This window comes from Mustela putorius, unplaced genomic scaffold (genome assembly GCF_011764305.1).
Source record: "Mustela putorius furo isolate JIRA1106 unplaced genomic scaffold, ASM1176430v1.1 tig00003949_pilon_pilon_pilon, whole genome shotgun sequence".
NCBI lineage: Eukaryota > Metazoa > Chordata > Mammalia > Carnivora > Mustelidae > Mustela > Mustela putorius.
This window is the reverse complement of record NW_025422093.1, coordinates 1,758,701-1,777,620: the sequence shown is the minus strand read 5'-3', so window position 1 is coordinate 1,777,620 and position 18,920 is coordinate 1,758,701. Positions and strand designations below refer to the sequence as shown.

The 18,920-nt window shown below is 36.5% G+C and overlaps 1 protein-coding gene across 2 annotated transcripts in view; it reads right to left on the bottom strand.

The window, feature by feature from the left end:
• CTNNA3 (catenin alpha 3) overlaps nt 1-18,920 on the bottom strand; it is a 1,821,555-nt gene that overhangs the window by 311,360 nt on the left and 1,491,275 nt on the right. For both annotated transcript variants that reach the window (XM_045069885.1, XM_045069886.1), the window contains exon 13: nt 2,518-2,669. In XM_045069885.1, the coding sequence (XP_044925820.1) occupies nt 2,518-2,669 (152 nt within the window). The remainder of the gene's footprint in view (nt 1-2,517; nt 2,670-18,920) is intronic.

Here is an 18,920-nt window from a genome sequence, read left to right as displayed (position 1 = left end):
TCAAAAACATGATATATTACATGCTGGCTAATTGAACATATTAAAATAAATGAATAAATAAAAGCAACCTGATAAATTGTATGAAAAAATCACTTAGAAATATAATAAAGTTTAATATGATAAGGCTTTATGGCCAAGAGCAAATCTATCAAATCAAAATGGAGAATATATGGCAACAGCAGGGTGAAAATAAAAATAAAAGGAATTCATTGTCTATCCAACAATCTTGCTGTTTAAGAGGGAAAAAATAAGTTCACAGCAGTTGGCTGTGTTATTGGCAATAACATAAGAACAAGTTTTCCACTTTATTTGACTTTGGACAGGTCCTAATTAGAGTATGCTTTTTGATAGTCTCATTTGAGAATTTTGTTGAAAAGTTAAATAAGGACTAGTAAAGAACACAAAATACTAAATTATTCCTATGAGGAAAAGTTAAAAGAAATTAAAGTATGTACCTTGAAGAAGAGATGACTATAGGGAAGTATTACTGCACTCTAAAGCTATTAAATAATTATAATAAATTGTTCTCTTGCCCTACAGAGGATTGTTGGATATGAGAGATATATAGAAATAATGGCAAGATAATTTGATTTGCTATAAGTAAGCTATTTTGATAGTAAGGAAACTTTTAAATACTAAATGTATGTACAAATGGAACAAACTACAAGACTTTTTTCATCAATAGATAGCTTTTTCAGGGAAAAAAGAAAAAAAAAAGCATTTTCTACCCTGGTTCACCTAGGCTATTTCACTGGTTTAATCTTATCACATATCTACCCAGGGATACTGGAAATGCAGGTGTTTTACTCTGGAAAGTCTATTTCCTGAAATTCATGTGTCTTCACTCGATGTTTCTCTCCTGGTTCTACCTATCTTCTCAGTTTTGCTAGTCCACTAGTCCACATGGGTAAGGTTTAAAATCCTTTTTAGAGTAAGAAAATATTTGAAAAAATATTTTGCAGCTCAGATATAATACTCGTCCAGTGCCACAGCACTCAATCCCATATGAACAAATACTTCCTGGATGTTTGCAAATACATACATGAAGTTTCTCTTTCATGTATTATTGGCTTCCTTTCAGGTTTTGCCATGCTCTGAAATGCTAGATCCTATATTTTGACACCTTTAACTTTTCTTTTAGAATTTCTTTCATAAGCATCCATTGGCCCTGCCAGTGTCTTTAACTTTCATTGGCACTTTTCCTTATAAGATCCCCAAATGACTCAATTTTTATGTACTGCTCTGTGTACCTTAACTATGACATTTAAGCCCATCAGATATGATTGGTGCTCTGACCATATATCCTCAGAACTTACAGTTCCATCTTTATAGTTTCACTAACAGTTAAATGTAGAGACTTTCAAATTAAATTCTATTCATACTTAACAAATTACACTCACCATTCCTACTGAATCTTCTTACTGCAAGCACCTGCCACTCTCCCTAAGGGTTGCTTTTTTTGGTTACAAGAGTTTGACTGACCCACACAGGAGGCTTTAGTAACACCTCTGAGGCAGAGTAGTCTTTAATCAAGGATGAATAGGTAGATAAATTGGGTTTTGTTCACCTCAGGTAAGGTAATTATGAGGTGTATTCTATAGTATCACCTAGACTTCCCAGCAGGATTAAGTCCTAGCTTCCAGTAGTAATGCATGATAACATCTTACTGGTTTACTTCCCCTCCCTGCCTCACTTTTACTGTCTTAATTTTTCCTAAATAAACTACTAGTCCCCCTAAATAGACTAATGGTAACACAAATCCTTACCTCAAGATCTGCCTTCAGGTGAAGCTATTCTAAGATAAAATATCACCATATCTTTTCATGGGCATTTTTCAGAAAACTTCCACTGTTTTTCAAATAAAATTTGAATAACGCCCCCACATTAATATTTGAGTTAAAAGAAATAACCCTGGGGTCTGTGTTTGCAGTATGCCCACAATAAATGTCTCACTTTCACCCTTAAGAAGGCTGCATATATTCCCCCAAACAGACAATTCACAGACTGGGGCAGTTCAAGTGTTTGTTGTTCCTGTCAGCTCCAAGTGCAATTTCTTAAAGAACAGTCAGTCTGTGAGTCTCTAATCCAGTATGAGAGGGTTTGACCATAGAAACACCCTACTTTAGACATACTTTCTTACTGATTTCAATACAGTGATGAGAAAGATGTTTTCCTTTCCATTTAAGAAAAGAAATCAAATTATTTTATATATTTTCCTTTGGCTCCTGATCATGCTATGTGACACCTCAGTGAATTCTGTACACAAGGAATCCTATCATTTCTGCACACACAGCAGTTAAATGTGCTCATTTGCATAAGCTATAACCAAATACATAAGTGAAAGTGTTGTTTGTGACAGTAGATTTCACTTCAGGGATACATATGAATTTCTAAAGTTCTAATAGATTTCAGAATTGACATTATGAAATAGAAATAAAATATTTCTTGCAATCATTCCAAGTATTCCAGATGGTGAGGAGCATTGTGATAATTCAATGGAAAGAAAAGCAAACTTACCCGAATCATCATGACCGAACATCTGATATCATGAATTGTATCATAGATCTTCTTTGAGATGTCCACAAATTGATCATCATCAAATACATCCAAAGAGTTTTTATTTAAGGCTTCTAAGGCAACATCCACTTGTGTTACAAACTCAGGTATTGCTGTTAAAATTAATAAGAAAGAAAAGATTGTCCCATTTGTATTTTCTGATTTCTGGAGTTTCATAAAAATATGAGATATATTTTAAATAAATATTTGGTTAATAGGATTTTAACAATTTTTTTCATGTAAAAAAACAAAAAATTTTGGCAGGCAATTTTGGATCTCTGAAAAGTGAAGGGAAACAAAGTCAATAAAATATATATTTTATAGAAATGTTTCATAAGATTATCTTTCTCCTTCATGTCACTTTCATTTCTGCTAAGGCTAGAACTATATAATCATTTCTCATCTTATTCAATATAAGCCCCCAAAAATTACCAAAAAGAACTGGTGTGTTAACAATTGAATTAATTGTGTTAACAATTAAACATAAAGATATTTTAAAAAAGAAAGCATTTGAGTTACTAAATATAAGAAATTTAATTAAAGGTAACAACTCTATCTCAGAGATATGACAGAAACATCATGAACTGTCTTTCATTAAGATGTTTTCCCTAACATCAAAGAGATTAGTGGAGAAAAGGGGTTCCAAGATGGAGGTGTAGGAAGACTCTGAATTCATTTCCTATCATGGACACACCAAATCTGTAGCTATATGTGGAGTAATTCCCACTGAAAAAGAACTGAAAGCTAGCTAAACAGCTCTTCCCACAGCAAGGGATAAAAGAAGTACATCAAGACAGGTAGGAAAGGCAGAGATGCATTCTCCCCCAAATCCTACCCACACAATAGGGAGGAAATTTCATGGGTCCAGAGCTTCTCCCTAAGGAATGAGGAGTTTGGGCTTCATGTCAGGCATCCTAACCTTTAGGATCTGCACCAGAGAGATGAAGCCCCAAAACATCTTGCTCTAGAAACCAATGGTGCTCATATTTGGGGATCCCAGAGAATTGTAGAATATCAAATACTACTTTTGAGAGCTAGCACATAGATTCACTCATCCCAGGACACAGCACAAAGGCTGACGTTTGAGAGGTGCTGAAAGATGAGTGAATGAGATTTATTTGCTAATCTTATAACATTTGCTGGAAGCAAAGGAACAGGGTGGGATGTTCTTTGGAGGTGGAGGTGCTGATAATACCATATTTATATTCTCCTTCTAACTTGCTAGCCCAGGTGGGTGTGGGTAAACACAGCCTCACTAAAGTCAAGTGTGTGCCCACCCAGGCACTCTTCTCAGACATTGCTAAACTTGCAGACGTAAACTGTCCCCAGAATATTTTCCTGGCCTCACTAAAGCCATGGGCTTTGCATCCTTCTTTGGCCTCACCAAAGTTTATAGATACCTCCAGAAAGGAGCTTATACACTCATCTCAACACCAGTTATTACAGCCATCAATCAGGGGACACTCTAGATCCCCTAGACTGGAAGTCACTGGGTATACAACTGTGATCCCAAGGACTATATATATTTACATACATTAAATGCTGCTGCCTAAAGACTTGGCTTCTAAGCAGCTGAAACTAGATGCTGACTGAGATCACTCTCTTTGTTACATTGACAGGTATTGTCACATCCTCAATAGTTGTAATCTATCAAGAATAAATAAGCCAAAACAAAAGCACCACTACCAACAAAGCCAAGTTACTCACACAATCACAAAGATTCAAAAGACAGCCAAAGCCTGGGCAATGTTGAGCTCCTACATAAAGCTACTCCTTCAATACTGAGATAAGTCAGTGTTTCATATAATACTTAGAAACAAACACAAAGGGTGAAGGAAAGTGGGGAAATGGAGGAATATGTTCTAAACAAACAAACAAAACAAAACAAAACAAAAAACTCAGAAAAAGACCTTAATGGAACAGAGATAAGTTATCTATCTGATAAAGAGTTCAAAGTAATGATCATAAAGATGCTCACCAAATTCATAAAGATAAAGAAGAATTAATGAATATGGTAAAAACTTCCAAAAGACATAGAAAATGTAAGAATGTATCAAACAGTGATCAGAGAGCTGAAAAATGTAGTAATTGTACTGAAAGAATATAACAGAAGAATTCAGCAGTAGATTAGAAAAAGGACAAGAGTAGATCACTAGTCTGAAAGATGGGGCAGTAGAACTCACCTAAAGAATGCAGAAACAAACAAACAAACAAATAAATGAAAATACCCTAAGAGACCTATGAGACAACATCAAACAGAATAATATTTGCATTACAGAGGTCCCAGAAGGAAAAGAAAGAGAAAAGGAAAGAAAATGAGTTTGAAGAAATAATGTCTAAAAACTTACAGTCTTAGGGAAGGAAAGAGATATCCAGGTCCAGGAAACACAAAGATTTCTGAAGAAGATAAATCCAAAGGTATCAACACCAAGATACATAATAAGTAAAATGTCAGAAGTTAAAGATTAAGAAAGAATCTTAAAAACAGCAAGAGAAAAACAACTTGTTATATACAAGGGAATCCCCATATGACTATCAACTGTTTGTTTTGTTTTGTTTTGTTTTGTTTTCAGCAGAAACATTACAGTCCAGAAGGAAATGGAATTATATATTCAAAGTGCTGAAAGGAACAAAACTTCTCACCAAGAATATTCTACCCAGCAAGGCTATCATTCAGAATTGATGAATAGATAAGAGTTTTCCAGGTGGGCAAAAGCTAAAGGATTCACCAACATCAAACCAGCATTATAAGAAATGTTAAAGGGACTTCATGAAAAGAAGAAAAAGAAGAAAAAGAAAGAAAAGGAAAGAAAAGAAAAGAAAAGTCACTAATTAATAAAAAAATGTATGAAAGTAAAAACCTCACTGGAAAAAGTAAATATATAGTAAAGGTAGTAAATCAACCACTTATAAAGCTAGTGTGAAAGTTAAAAGACAAAAGTATTAAAATTAATCACACAGTAATTAAGGGGATTACAAAATTTTAAAAATGTAAAATACAACATCAAAAACATAATGTGTTGGTGGGAGAAATTAAAATACAGAAGTTTAAAATGCATTCAACTTTCTTTTTTTTTTAAACATATTTCATTTATTTATTTAATAGAGAGATCACAAGTAGGCAGAGAGGCAGGCAGAGAAAGTGGGAGGAGGAAGTAGGCTCCCTTTGAGCAGAGAGCCTGATGCGGGACTCGATCCCAGGACCCTGAGATCATGACCTGAGCCAAAGGCAGAGGCTTAACCCACTGAGCCACCCAGGTGCCCTAAAATGCATTCAACTCTCAATCAATTTAAAATATGTGAACCTTATAGTAACCACAGAGCAGAAACCTATATTAGCTACATTAAAGAAAAAGATTGAGGAATGTAAGCCAAACAAAAAAGAAAGTCCTCAAACCACAAGGGAAGAGAACAAGAGAAGAAAGGAATGGAGAGGAACTACAAAAACAGCCATAAAACAATTAACCACATGGCAATAAGTACATAGTTAATAACTACTTTAAATGGTAATAAAGTAAATTCCCCAGTCAAACAGTGGCTAAATAGATAAAAAAAGCAATACACCTGTATGTGACCTACGAGATGCTAAATACAAACTAAAGGAGGAACAGAGTAAAAGTGAAGAGATGGAAAAAGCATTCCATGCAGATAGAAACAAAAAGAAAGCTGATGTAGCTGTACTTTTATCAGACAAACAGACTTCAAAACAAGGAGTGTAGCAGAAGAAAAAAAAAAAAGGTACATTAAGACGAAGTAGGCACCTGGGTGGCTCAGTGGGTTAAGCCTCTGACTTTGGCTCAGGTCATGATCTCAGGGTCCTGGGATCAAGCACCACTGCAGGCTCTCTGCTCAACAGGGAGCCTGCTTCCTCTTTCTCTGCTTGCCTCTCTGCCTACTTGTGACCTCTCTTTCTCTCTGTCAAATAAATAAATAAAAACGTAAAAAATAAAAAAAAAAAAGACAAGACAATCCAACAAGAGGATATAACATTTGTAAATATTTATGCACCAACATAGGAACATCTAAAAATATAAAGCAAATATAAACAAACTAAAAGAGAAACATTGACAGCAATTCATTAATGTTAGGGACTTTAATAGCCCCACTTACATCAATAGACAAATCATCCAGACCAAAAAATCTATTTAAAAAAAAAAAAAAAAAAAAACCTTTAAAAAACACATTAGACCAGGTGACCTAATAGATGTATACAGAACATTCCATCCAGTGGTAGGACATATATATTCTTCTGGTGTGCACATTGAATGATGGATCACATGATAGGCAACAAAACAGGTTTCAATAAAATTAAGAAGAATTAGGGGAGAGGAACAAGATGATGGAGGAGCAGGAGATCAAAATATCATCAGATCCCAGGAGTTCAGCTAGTTATCAAACCATTCTGAACACCTATAAATTCAACAGGAGATAGAAGAGAAGAAGAGCAGCAATTCTAGGGAGAGAAAATTGACCACTTTCCAGAAAATAGAATTTGCAGAGAAGTGAATCTGAGGTGACAGGAAGATAGACCATGGGGGGAAGGGGTGGCTCCTGGCAAGTAAGAGAGTGGCAAAGCACCAAATAGGAACTTTTAGAAGTCTGCTCCACTGAGGGATGTCACTCCAGAGGCTAAGCAAGGAGTGGAGCCCTTGCAGGGATGATGTGGTCTCACAAAAAGATAAGGGGTGCCTGAGTGTGGCAGAGCTGCCAGGTATCAGGGAGGGGAAGCCAGCTACAGAGCCAAGAAGTGGGTCATCAGCTCGGGGTTACCTTAAACCATGATTCAAGGCACAATGAATGGGGCCCCTGCTTTTTTGAGCAGGGACCCCACAAGTGGCAGATCCAGAATGACTCCCCTTTTTCTCCTCCAGGAGGTATGGCACGGGAGCACAGGGCAGGAATCTTCTGGGTTTGGAGACTCCAAATGGACTATGCATGAGAGAAATGCTGGGTCATAGGCCAGGTGAGCACAGAGTGTGGCTGGAGACCAGAGAGATGGGACAGACTGACTGCCTTTCTCTGAAGGTGCACTGTGGAGTGCAGCACCGAGCTCTCAGCTCCTCCCAAGGAGATGGGAGGCAGCCATTTTCATTCTCCTCCAAAGCTATATAGAAAGCATTCACGGAACAAAAGCTCCCAAGAGCAAAACCAAGCAGATTACATAGCCTGGCCCCTGGCTAGGGTGATGCAATTCTGCCTGGCAAAAGCATCTGAGAATCATGGCAAGGGGCCTTTCCCCTGGAAGATTAACAACAACATCCAGCCAAGATCAAGTTCACCAATAAATGAGAACTGCAGAATTCCAGACCTAGGGGAAAGCAACACATAGGATTCATGGCTTTTGTCCCTTTAGTATTTCAAAGTTAAATTTTTTTAATTCTATTTTTTTCTTATTCTATTTTTAAAATTTTTCCTCTTTCCTATTTTAACATTTTTAACTATTTTACCTTATCAATACCTTTTAAAAAATCTTTTTAGGGGCGCCCGGGTGGCTCAATTGGTTAAGCAGCTGCCTTTGGCTCAGGTCATGATTCCAGGGTCCTGGGATAGAGCCCCACATCGGACTCTCTGCTCAGCAGAGAGCCTGCTTCTCTCTCTCCCCATCTCCCTGCCACTCTGCTTACTTGTACTCTCTCTCTAGCTCTCTGTCAAATAAACAAATAAAATATTTTTTAAAAATTTAAAAAAATCTTTTTAAAATTTTCATCCTTATATTTTATCCCTTTGTTGTTTTCAACCTTTTTTTATACATATAGGTTTTTTTTCTTTAAAATTTTGGGATACAATTTATTCTAATAGATCAAAATATAACCTAATATAAAAATAAATCTAGCACATGGCTTTGTTCTAGTCTCCAGCCTGATCACATTCTTTACTCTTTTTTTCTCTTTTTTCAAACAACTTCTTATCTTATCAATTCCTTTTTTAGAATCCTTTTTAATTTTTATCTTCACAGTCATATCTCATCCCTTCATCATGTTTACCCTTACTTGTGTGTGTATATATATATATATATATATATATATATATATATATCTTTTTCTTTCTTTCTTTAAAATTTTGCCAATAGTTTTTTATAACAGACCAAAATACCCAATATAACACCCAAAATTGAGTGTGTGGCTCTGTTCTATTCACCAGTCTAATATATATATATTTTTTTCTTTTCTTCACCCCCCCCATTTCCTTCTCTTCTTGTTTTTGGGCTTCTTCTGATTTGTTTAGTGTATATTTTTCTGGGGTCATTGATACCCTATTAGCATTTTTTTTTCTCATTCATCTATTCTTCTGGATAAAATGACAGGGTAGAAAAACTTACCACAAAAAAGAACAAGAGGCAGTACTGATGGCTAGAGACCTAATCAATATGGACATTAGTAATATCTCAAACTTAGAGTTCAGAATGAAAACTCTCAAGGTGTTACCTGGGCTTGAAAAAGGCATGGAAGATATTAGAGAAATCCTGTCTGGAGAAATAAAAGTCATTTCTGGAGAAATAAAAGAACTAAAATCTAACCAAGCTGAAATCAAAAAAAGCTATTAATGAGGTACCATCAAAATTGGAGGCTCTTCCTGCTAGGATAAATGAGGCAGAAGAGAGAATTAGTGATATAGAAGACCAACTGACAAGAATTAAGAAGCTGAGCAAAAGAGAGACAAACAACTACTAGACCATGAGGGGACAATTCGAGAAATAAGTGATACCATAAGATTAAACAATATTAGAATAACTGAGATCCCAGAAGAAGAGAAAAGAGAGATATGGGCAGGAAGCATACTGGAGCAAATTATACTAGAGAATTCACTAATTAGGCAAAGGGAACAAGCATCAAAATTCAGGAGGCACAGAGAACCCCATTCAAAGTTAACAAAAATAAGTCCACACCCCATATCTAAAAGTAAAACTTGCAAGTCTTAGTGACAAAGAGAAAATCCTGAAAGCACCTTGGGAAGAAATGGTAGAAATATTAGACAGGCAGCAGACTTATCCACAGAGACCTGGCAGGCCAGAAAGGACTGGCATGATATATTCAGAGCATTAACAAGAAAAATATGCAGCCAAGAATACTGTATCCAGCTAGACTGTCACTGAAAATAGGAGAGATTAAAAGCTCCCAAGACAAACAAAAACTAAAAGAATTTGCAAATACCAAACCATCCCTAGAGGAAATATTAAAAGGAGTCTTCTAAGCAAAGAGAGAGCCTAAAAGTAGTAGACCAGAAAGGAACAGAAACAATATACAATAACAGTCCCCTTACAGGTGATGCAATGGCACTAAATATTTTTCTATAGTAATCCTGAATGTAAATAGGATAAATTCCCCAATCAAAAGACACAGGATATCAGAATGGGTTAAAAAAAAAAGACCCATTGATATGCTGTCTATAAGAAATTCATTCTCCAGATTTAAAGTGAGGGGGTGGAAAACAATTTACCATGCTAAAGGACAACAAAAGAAAACTGGGGTGGCAATCCTTATATCAGATAAATTAGATTTTAAGCCAAAGACTATAACAAGAGATGAGAAACTATATTATATCATATTTAAAGGGTCTGTCCAACAAGAACATCTAAAAATTTTAAATATCTATGCCTGTAATATGGGAGCAGTCAATGATATAAACCAATTAATAATAACATCAAAGAAACACATCACAATAATACAATAATAGTAGAAGACTTTAACACTCCCCCTTATTGAAATGGAAAGATCATCTAAGCAAAAGATCAACAAAGAAATAAAGGCTTTAAATGACACACTAGACAAGATGGACATCATGGATATATTTAGAACATTCTATCCCAAAATAACAGAATAAACATTCGTTTCCAGTGCACATGGAACATTCTCCAGAATAGATCACATCCTGGGTCACAAATCAGGTCTTAACTGGTACCAAAAGATTCGGATCATTCTCTGCAAATTTTCAGACCACAATAATCTGAAAGTAGAACTCAATCATAAGAGGAAAGTTGGAAAGAGCTTGAATACAGGGAGGCTAAAGAGCATCCTACTAAACAATAAATGCATCAACCATAAGATTAAAGAAGAGTTTTAAAAAATCATGGAAACAAATTAAAATGAAAATACAACTGTTCAAAAGCATTAGGACACAGCAAAGGTGGTCCTGAGAGGAAACTCAAGAAACAAGAAAAGTCTCAAGTATATAACTTAACCCTACACCTGAAAGAGCTGGAGAAAGAAAAGCAAAGAAAGCCTAAACCCAGCAAAAAACGAGAAATAATAAAGATCAGAGCAGAAATAAATGAAATAAAAACCAAAACAACAGTAGAACAAATCAACAAAACTAGGAGCTGGTTCTTTGAAAGAATTAATAAGATTGATAAACCCCTGGCCAGAGTTATCAAAAAGAAAAGAGAAAGGACTCAAATTAATAAAATCATGAATGAAAGAGGAAAGATCACAACCAACATAAAATACAAACAATTTTATGAACATATTATGAGCAACCATAGGCAAACAAATTTGATAATCTGGAAGAAATGGATGCATTTCTAGAGATATATAAACTATCAAAACTAAACCAGGAAGAAATAGAAAACCAGAGCAGACCCATGACCAGTAAGGAGATTGAAGCAATCAACAAAAATCTCCCAAAAAACAAGAGCCCAGGGCCAGACAGCTTCCCAGGGGAATTCTATCAAACATTTAAAGAAGAATTAATACCTATTCTCCTGAAACTGTTCCAAAAAATAGAAATGGAAGGAAAACTTCCAAACTCATTTTATGAGGCCAGTATTACCTTGAGTCCAAAACCAGACAAAGACACCATCAAAAAGGAGAATTATGGACCAATAATACCCTTGATGAACAAGGATACAAAAATCTCACCAAATTAGCCAATAAGATTCAACACTACATTAAAAGGATTATTCACCATGACCAAGAGGGATTTATTCCTAGACTGCAAGGTTCATTCAACATCTGAAAATCAAGCAATGTGATGCAATACATTAATAAAAAAAAGAACAAGAACCATATAATACTCTCAATGGATGCTGAAAAAGCATTTGACAAAGTACAGCATCCTTTCTTGATCAAAACTCTTCACAGATCAGCATAGAAGGTACATACCTCAGTATCATCAAAGCCATTTATGAAATCCTACAGCAAATCATTATCAATGGGGACAAACTGAGAGCTTTTCCCCTAAGGTCAGGAACACGGCAGGGATGTCCACTATTATCACTGCTATTCAACATAGTACTAGAAGTCCTAGCCTCAGCAATCAGACAACAAAAAGAAATATAAATCATCCAAATCAGCAAAGAAAAAGTCAAACTCTAATTATTTGCAGATGATATGATACTTTCAGTGGAAAATCCAAAAGATTGCACTCCAAAACTGCTAGAACTCATACAGGAATTCAGTAGAGTGTCAGGATATAAAATCAATACTCAGAAATCAGTTCCATTTCTATACACCAAAAGCAAGACAGAAGAAAGAGAAATTGAGGAGTTGATCCCATTTACAATTGCACTCAAAATCATAGATACCTAGGAATAAACCTAACGAAAGAGGCAAAGAATCTGTACTCATTAAACTATAAAGTACTCATGAAAGAAATTGAGGAAGACACAAAGAAATGGAAAAACGTTCAATGCTCATGGAATGGAAGAACAAATATTGTGAAAATGTTTATGCTACCTAAAGCAATCTACACATTTAATGCAATCTCTATCAAAATACTTTTTTTTTTCAAAGAAATGGAACAAATAATCCTAAAATTTATCTGGAACCAGAGAAGACCCTGAATAGCAAGGGGAATGTTGAAAAAGAAAGCCATAGTTGGTGGCATCACAATTCTAGACTTCAAGCTCTGTTACAAAGCTGTAATCAAGATAGTGTGGTACTGGCATCAAAACAGGCATATAGTTCAATGGAAGAGAAGAGAAAGCCCATAAATGGACGCTCAACTCTATGGTCAATTAATCTTTGACAAAGCAGGAGAGAAAGTAGAATGGAAAAAAGACCGTTTCTTAACAAATGGTGTTGGGAAAATTGGACAGCCACATGCAGAAGAATGAAACTGGACCATTTCTGTACACCAAACACAAAAATACACTCAAAATGGAACAAAGACCTCAATGTGAGAGAGGAATCCATCAAAATCCTTGAGGAGAACACAGGCAGCAACCTCTTCCACCTCAGCTGCAGCCACTTTTTCCTAGAAACATCACCAAAGCCAAGGGAAGCAAGGGCAAAAATGAACTATTGGGACTTCATCAAGATCAAAATCTTTTGCACAGCAAAGGAAACAGTTAATAAAACCAAAAGTCAACAGACAGAATGGGAGAAGATATTCTAAATCACCTTTCAGATAAAGAGCTAGTATCCAAAATCTATAAAGAACTTATCAAACTCAACACAAAAAGAATAAATAATCCAATCTAGAAATAGGAAGAAGCCATAAACAGACATTTCTGCAAAGAAAACATCCAAGTGGCCAACAGACACAGGACAAAGAGAAATACAAATCAAAACCACAATAAGATAATACCTCACACCAGTAAGAATGGCTAAAATAACAAGTCAGGAAACAACAGACGTTGGTGAGGATACAGAGAAAGGGAAACCCTCCTACACTGTTGGTGGGAATGCATGCTGATGCAGCCACTCTGGAAAACAGTATGGAGGTTCCTCATAAAGTTAAAGATAGAGCTACCTTATGACCCAGAATATCCCACTACTTGGTATTTACCATAAAGATACAAATGTAGTGATTGGAAGGGGCAATGTCCACAATAGCCAAACTATGGAAAGAACCTAGATGTCCATCAACCGATGAATGGATAAAGAAGATGGAAAGATTATATATATATATATATATATGAATACTATGCAGTTATCCAAAGAAATGAAATCTTTGGATAATCTTGCAATTTGTAATGACGTGGATAGAACTGAAGGGTATTAAGCTAAGCGAAATAAGTCAATCAGAGAAGGACAATTATTATATGATCTCTCTGATATGAGGAATTTGAAAGGTAGGGCAGGGGGTCATGGGGGGTAGGAAGGGAAAAAAAAAACACAAGAGGGGATCAGGAGGGAGACAAACCATAAAGGACTCTAAAACTCAGGAAACAAACTGAGGGTTGCTGGGGGGTGCGGGGGTAGGTATAGACTGCCTGGGTAATGGACTTTGGGGAGGTTATGTGCTGTGGTGAGTGCTATGAAATGTGTAAGCATGATGATTCATAGACCTGTACCCCTGGGGCAAATAATATATTATATGTTAATCAAAAAGAAAATGTAAGAAGAATGAAATCATGTCAATCATCTTTTCTGACATCATGATATGAAACTAGAAATCAATTATAAGAGGAAAACTGGAAAAATAATAAATATATAGATATTAACCAACATGTTAAAAAAAACTAATGAATTAATGAAGAAATCAAAGGGAAATTTAACACAATACATTGAGTTTATGAAATAGAAAAGAAATCCAAAATCTATGGGACACATCACATTAATAAAAATCATTATCATCTGTACTGATACACAAAAAGATTTTGAAAAAAATTCAGTATTTATTTATCATAAAACCTTCCACAAAATGGGTATAGACAGAACATATATCAACATAATAAAGGCCAGGTATGAAAACCTTATACTCAATGACGAAAACATCATACATCATACTCAATGACGAAAAGCTGAAGATCAATAAAAAGACATGGATGCCTACTCTCAGCACTTTTACTAGACATATTATTCAAAATCCTAGCACAATAATCAGTCAAGAAATAAAAGGCACCCAAAATAGTAAGGAAGAAGTAAACTGTCACCCTTTGTAGATGGCATGATGTCATACATAGAATATCCTAGTCTCCACCAAAAACTGTTTAAAACAAATAAATGAATTCTGTCACATTGTAGGACACAAAATCAAGGATACAAAGCCAATACACAAAAATCTGTTGCATTTCTACATATTAACAATGAACTATCAGAAAGAAAAATTCAGAAAACAATCCCATTTATAATTGCACTACAAAGAATAAAATACCTAGGAATAAATTTAACCAGGGACATGAAAGACTTGTATGCTGAAAACTACAAGACACTGATGAAAGAAATTTAAGATGACACAAATAAATGGAAATATAATCCAAACTCATGGATTATAAAAATTAGTATTTTAAAATGCTTATATTTCCCAAAGCAATCCATAGATACATGAAATTCCTGTCAAAATTTTAGTGACATTTTTCATGAACTAGAACAAAGAATTCTAAAATTAGGAACCACAAAATACCCTTAATGGCCAAATGATCTTGAGAAAAAAAGAATAAAGCTGAGGGTTTCATAGTCCATGACTTCAAACTTCAAACTACATAGTTTGATTATTACTACACAGTTATAATCATCAATGTAATAACCTATTTAGCCAGAGCACTTCCATATGGTTAAATAATAATTTATTATTATTTTGTAATCCTGCCCCTGCCCCCCTGCCCCCCTTCCTCCAGGGTGGGTCAGGCCAGGTGGAGACATCTGATCAGTGGGGGGGGGGGTGCATACTGTCTCCCTAGTTACCAAGGAGTATGGGCCCTGCCCTTTGGGCACCTTTTGGGCACCAATTCTGACCAAGGTGATAGGCTGGTTCAAATATCTACTAGGGTAAATTGTAATTCAATTGGTCACTTATGTGTGACCTAACATGACTGTGCAGCTTTCTCTGTGTGTTACAATTTCATTGGCCACCTGTGTGTGGCCAGGCCCAACCACATGGCCTTTGCCCTTAAAAGCTAGTCTGTGAAGTAGAGAGAGGTCTCCCTCTCTGTAAGAGGCGTGGCCCCAAACTTTCAGTCTGATTCTTGATGCTTGGCGTGGAATAAAGCTTTGCTTGACCTTCGCTTTGTATCAGTCTCGCTCCTTTAATCACGGACCCATTATTGGGGGACCTAACAATCAAAACAGTACAGTACTGGCCTAAAACAGACACACAGATCAATGGAACAGAACAGAGAGCCCAGAAATAAACTCACACATACATGGCCAATTAATTTACAACAAAGTCAAGAATACAAAATGGGAAGATGACAATTTTTTAATAAATGGTTCTGGGAAAACTGGACAGCTATATGCAAAAGAATGGAACTAGACCACTCTCTTACACCATATACAAAGTTTATTCAAAATGGATTCAAGATTTGAATGTAAGGCCTGAAACCATAAAACTCCCAAACAAAATATAAGCAGAACAGAAGTCATCAGAATTCCCTAAAATGGAGGTAGAGTAGGAGGACCCTAGGCTTATCTTGTCCCACAAACACAACTAGATAACTATCAAGTCATCATAAATAACCCAGAAATTTGCCTGAAGACTGATGGAAAAAAAAATTTCACAACTAAAGGGAGAGAAGAGACCACATTGAAGAAGGTAGAAGTAGAAGTATGGAGACATGGTTCAGGGGAAAAATGGATTATGGCTGCTGCAGAGGGTAGGGAGTCCTAGTCCCATGGAGAAGGGTAAAGAGAGAGGAACACAGGGAAACACACAAGGAGAATGTTTCCCTAAAGCCACTGGCTTGGAAAAGCAGAAGGGTTGAATTTCTTAGGTTCTTGTAGTCACGAGGGCTTCAAGTCTAAAGTTTTAATGGTCAGCAGGCTTGGCTGGGATAGAGACCTGAGAGCATTCCCCTAATCCTGGAGAAAAGGCAGGCAAACAATCCCAGATCAGACAGTAAGGAAACAGTGATTTGAAGAATGCTTGGAGCACACAGTGGGGAGATTATTCACTCAAGAGTGTCTGGGAGTGGGAGCATTCACAGAGATTCCTTTCTGGGAACAGGGGTGTTGGCCAGTGCCATTTCCCTCCCCTACCTGTCAGCATTAACACAGAGCTACCAACAGGAGGCAGAGCAGTGCCAGCACCGGCTGCCTGACTTGGGACTGCTCTTCTCAGTCAAGCTTACCTCAGTCTCAAGGCGGTGGGCCCTCTCTCAGAAGACCAGCGCAACTTCCTGCCCACACCATGTCCCCCAAACGGAATTCTGCAGGGTCTCAGTTCTGATGGAGTCGGTATCGGGTATTATTTCACAAACAGACCAGAGCACAACCAGTTAAAACTTACTGTATTTAGGCCAGAGAACAAACACTGCCCAGAGTAGGCAAGTAGAGCCTCTGCAGATGATAGGCCTGAAGCATAATGTAAACAAAATACAATAGCTGAGTTCACCCAGGACACACCAAGACACTCCCCAATGCTCCAGACCATGGGCGCTACATGACCACTTCTTCAGAAGGCTATTACTAGTAGGAGACATAACTGGCTTTTCTTTTTTATTTTTTTTTAAACATTTTATTTATTTTTTTGATAGAGAGAGATCACAAGTAGACGGAGAGGCAGGCGGAAAGAGAGAGAGGAGGCAGGCTCCCTGCATAGCAGAGAGCCCGATGCGGGACTCGATCCCAGGAGCCTGAGATCATGACCTGAGCCGAAGACAGCGGCTTAACCCACTGAGCCACCCAGGCGCCCCATAACTGGCTTTTCTAACACAGAGAGGAAGGCAGGTTCTTAGACAAAATGCCAAGATGGAGGACTTTATCCCAAATGAAAGAACAAGATAAAACTGGGTATCTAAGTGAAACAGATAGAAGTTAGAAGCCTGATGGAGAATTCAAAGTCTTAAGGATGTAAGGATGTTCACTGGGCTTGAGGAAAGAATAGAAGACATCAGTAAGACCCTTACAACAGAGATTGGAAAAGTTAAAAAGAAAAAAAAAAAAGAATCAGATAAGAAGAATGCAATAAACAAGATTGGAAACAGGCTTGATGCAAAGAGCAGCAGGCTGGAAAAAGCAGAGGAATGAATTAGTGACATAGAAAAGAAATCATGAAAAATAATGAAGCTGAGAAAAAGAGAGAAAGAAGAATTATGTAACATGAGAACAGACTTAGGGAACTCTGTGACTCCATCAAACATAATAACATTCACATTATAGGAGTCCCACAAGAAGGGAAAGTAACAGGGACAGAAAGTTTATTTGAGGAAATTATAGCTGAAATTATAACTCCTTAATCTGGGAAAGGAAAGAGACATCCAAATCCAGGAGGCATAGAGAACTCACATCAAAATCAACAAAAGCAGACTAACACCAGAACATATTGTGATGAAATTTGCAAAATACAGTGATAAAGAAAAAAAAAAAATCTTAAAAGCAGCAAGAAAAAAGAAGTCCTTAAATTACAAGGAAAGACCCATAAAGGTAGCTGGAGATTTCTCAACAGAAATTTAGCAAGCTAGAAGAGAGTGGCATGATATATTCAAAGTGCTAAATGTGAAAAATCTACAGCCAAAAATACCCTATCCAGCAAGGCAATCATTCAGAACAAGAGAGATTAAGACTATCCCAGACAAACAAAAACTGAAGGAGTTCAGACCACTAAAACAGCCCTGTAAGAAAAATTAAAGGGACTGAGTGCAAAGAGACCAAAAGTGACAAAGAGAAGAAAGGAACAGAGAAAATCTCTAGAAACATTGACAAAACAAGTAGATAAATGGTATAAGCACATATCTATCAATAACTATGTATGTAAATGACTAAATGTTGTATGTAAATTTTTTTACATTTTATTTTATCTTTTTTTTTTTTTTACATTTTACATTTTGTATGTAAATGGACTAAATGCTCCAATCAAAAGACATGCAGTGTCAGAATAGATTAAAAATCCAAGACCCAGCAGACAGCCTTTCTTCTGCTGTCCTGTGTGCCACTCCCTTGCCATGTATTCAATAAACTTCTATCTCCTTAAACAAAAACAAAAACAAGGCACATCTATATGCTGCTTATCAGAGATTCATTTTGGACCAAAAGAAATCTGTGAATTGAAAGTGAAGGAGCGGAGCAATATTTATCATGAAAATGGATGTCAAAAAAGAAAAGAAAAGAAAAAAGAAACGAGAAAGAATAGCAATACTTACATTGGACTAACTAGACCTTTTTGTTCTTGCATTGTTTATATACTGCTTTGGTAACCAGGTAGCACTGACCTCATAGAATGACCTTAAATATGTTCCCTCTATTCCACTACTGCAAGATTTTGATGAAGATGGTCATTAATTACTTTTTTAAAGATTTTATTTATTTATTTATTTGTTTGACAGGCAGAGATCACAAGTAGGCAGAGAGGCAGGCAGAGAGAAAGGGAAGCAAGTGCCCTGCTGAACAGAGAGCCCAATGCAGGGCTCCATCCCAGGACCCTGGGATCATGACCTAAGCCGAAGGCAGAGTCTTAATCCACTGAGCCACCCAGGCACCCCTAATTATTTAAATATTAGTAGAATTCACCAATGAGATATGGTTTTGGGATTTTCTGTCCTGGGAGAG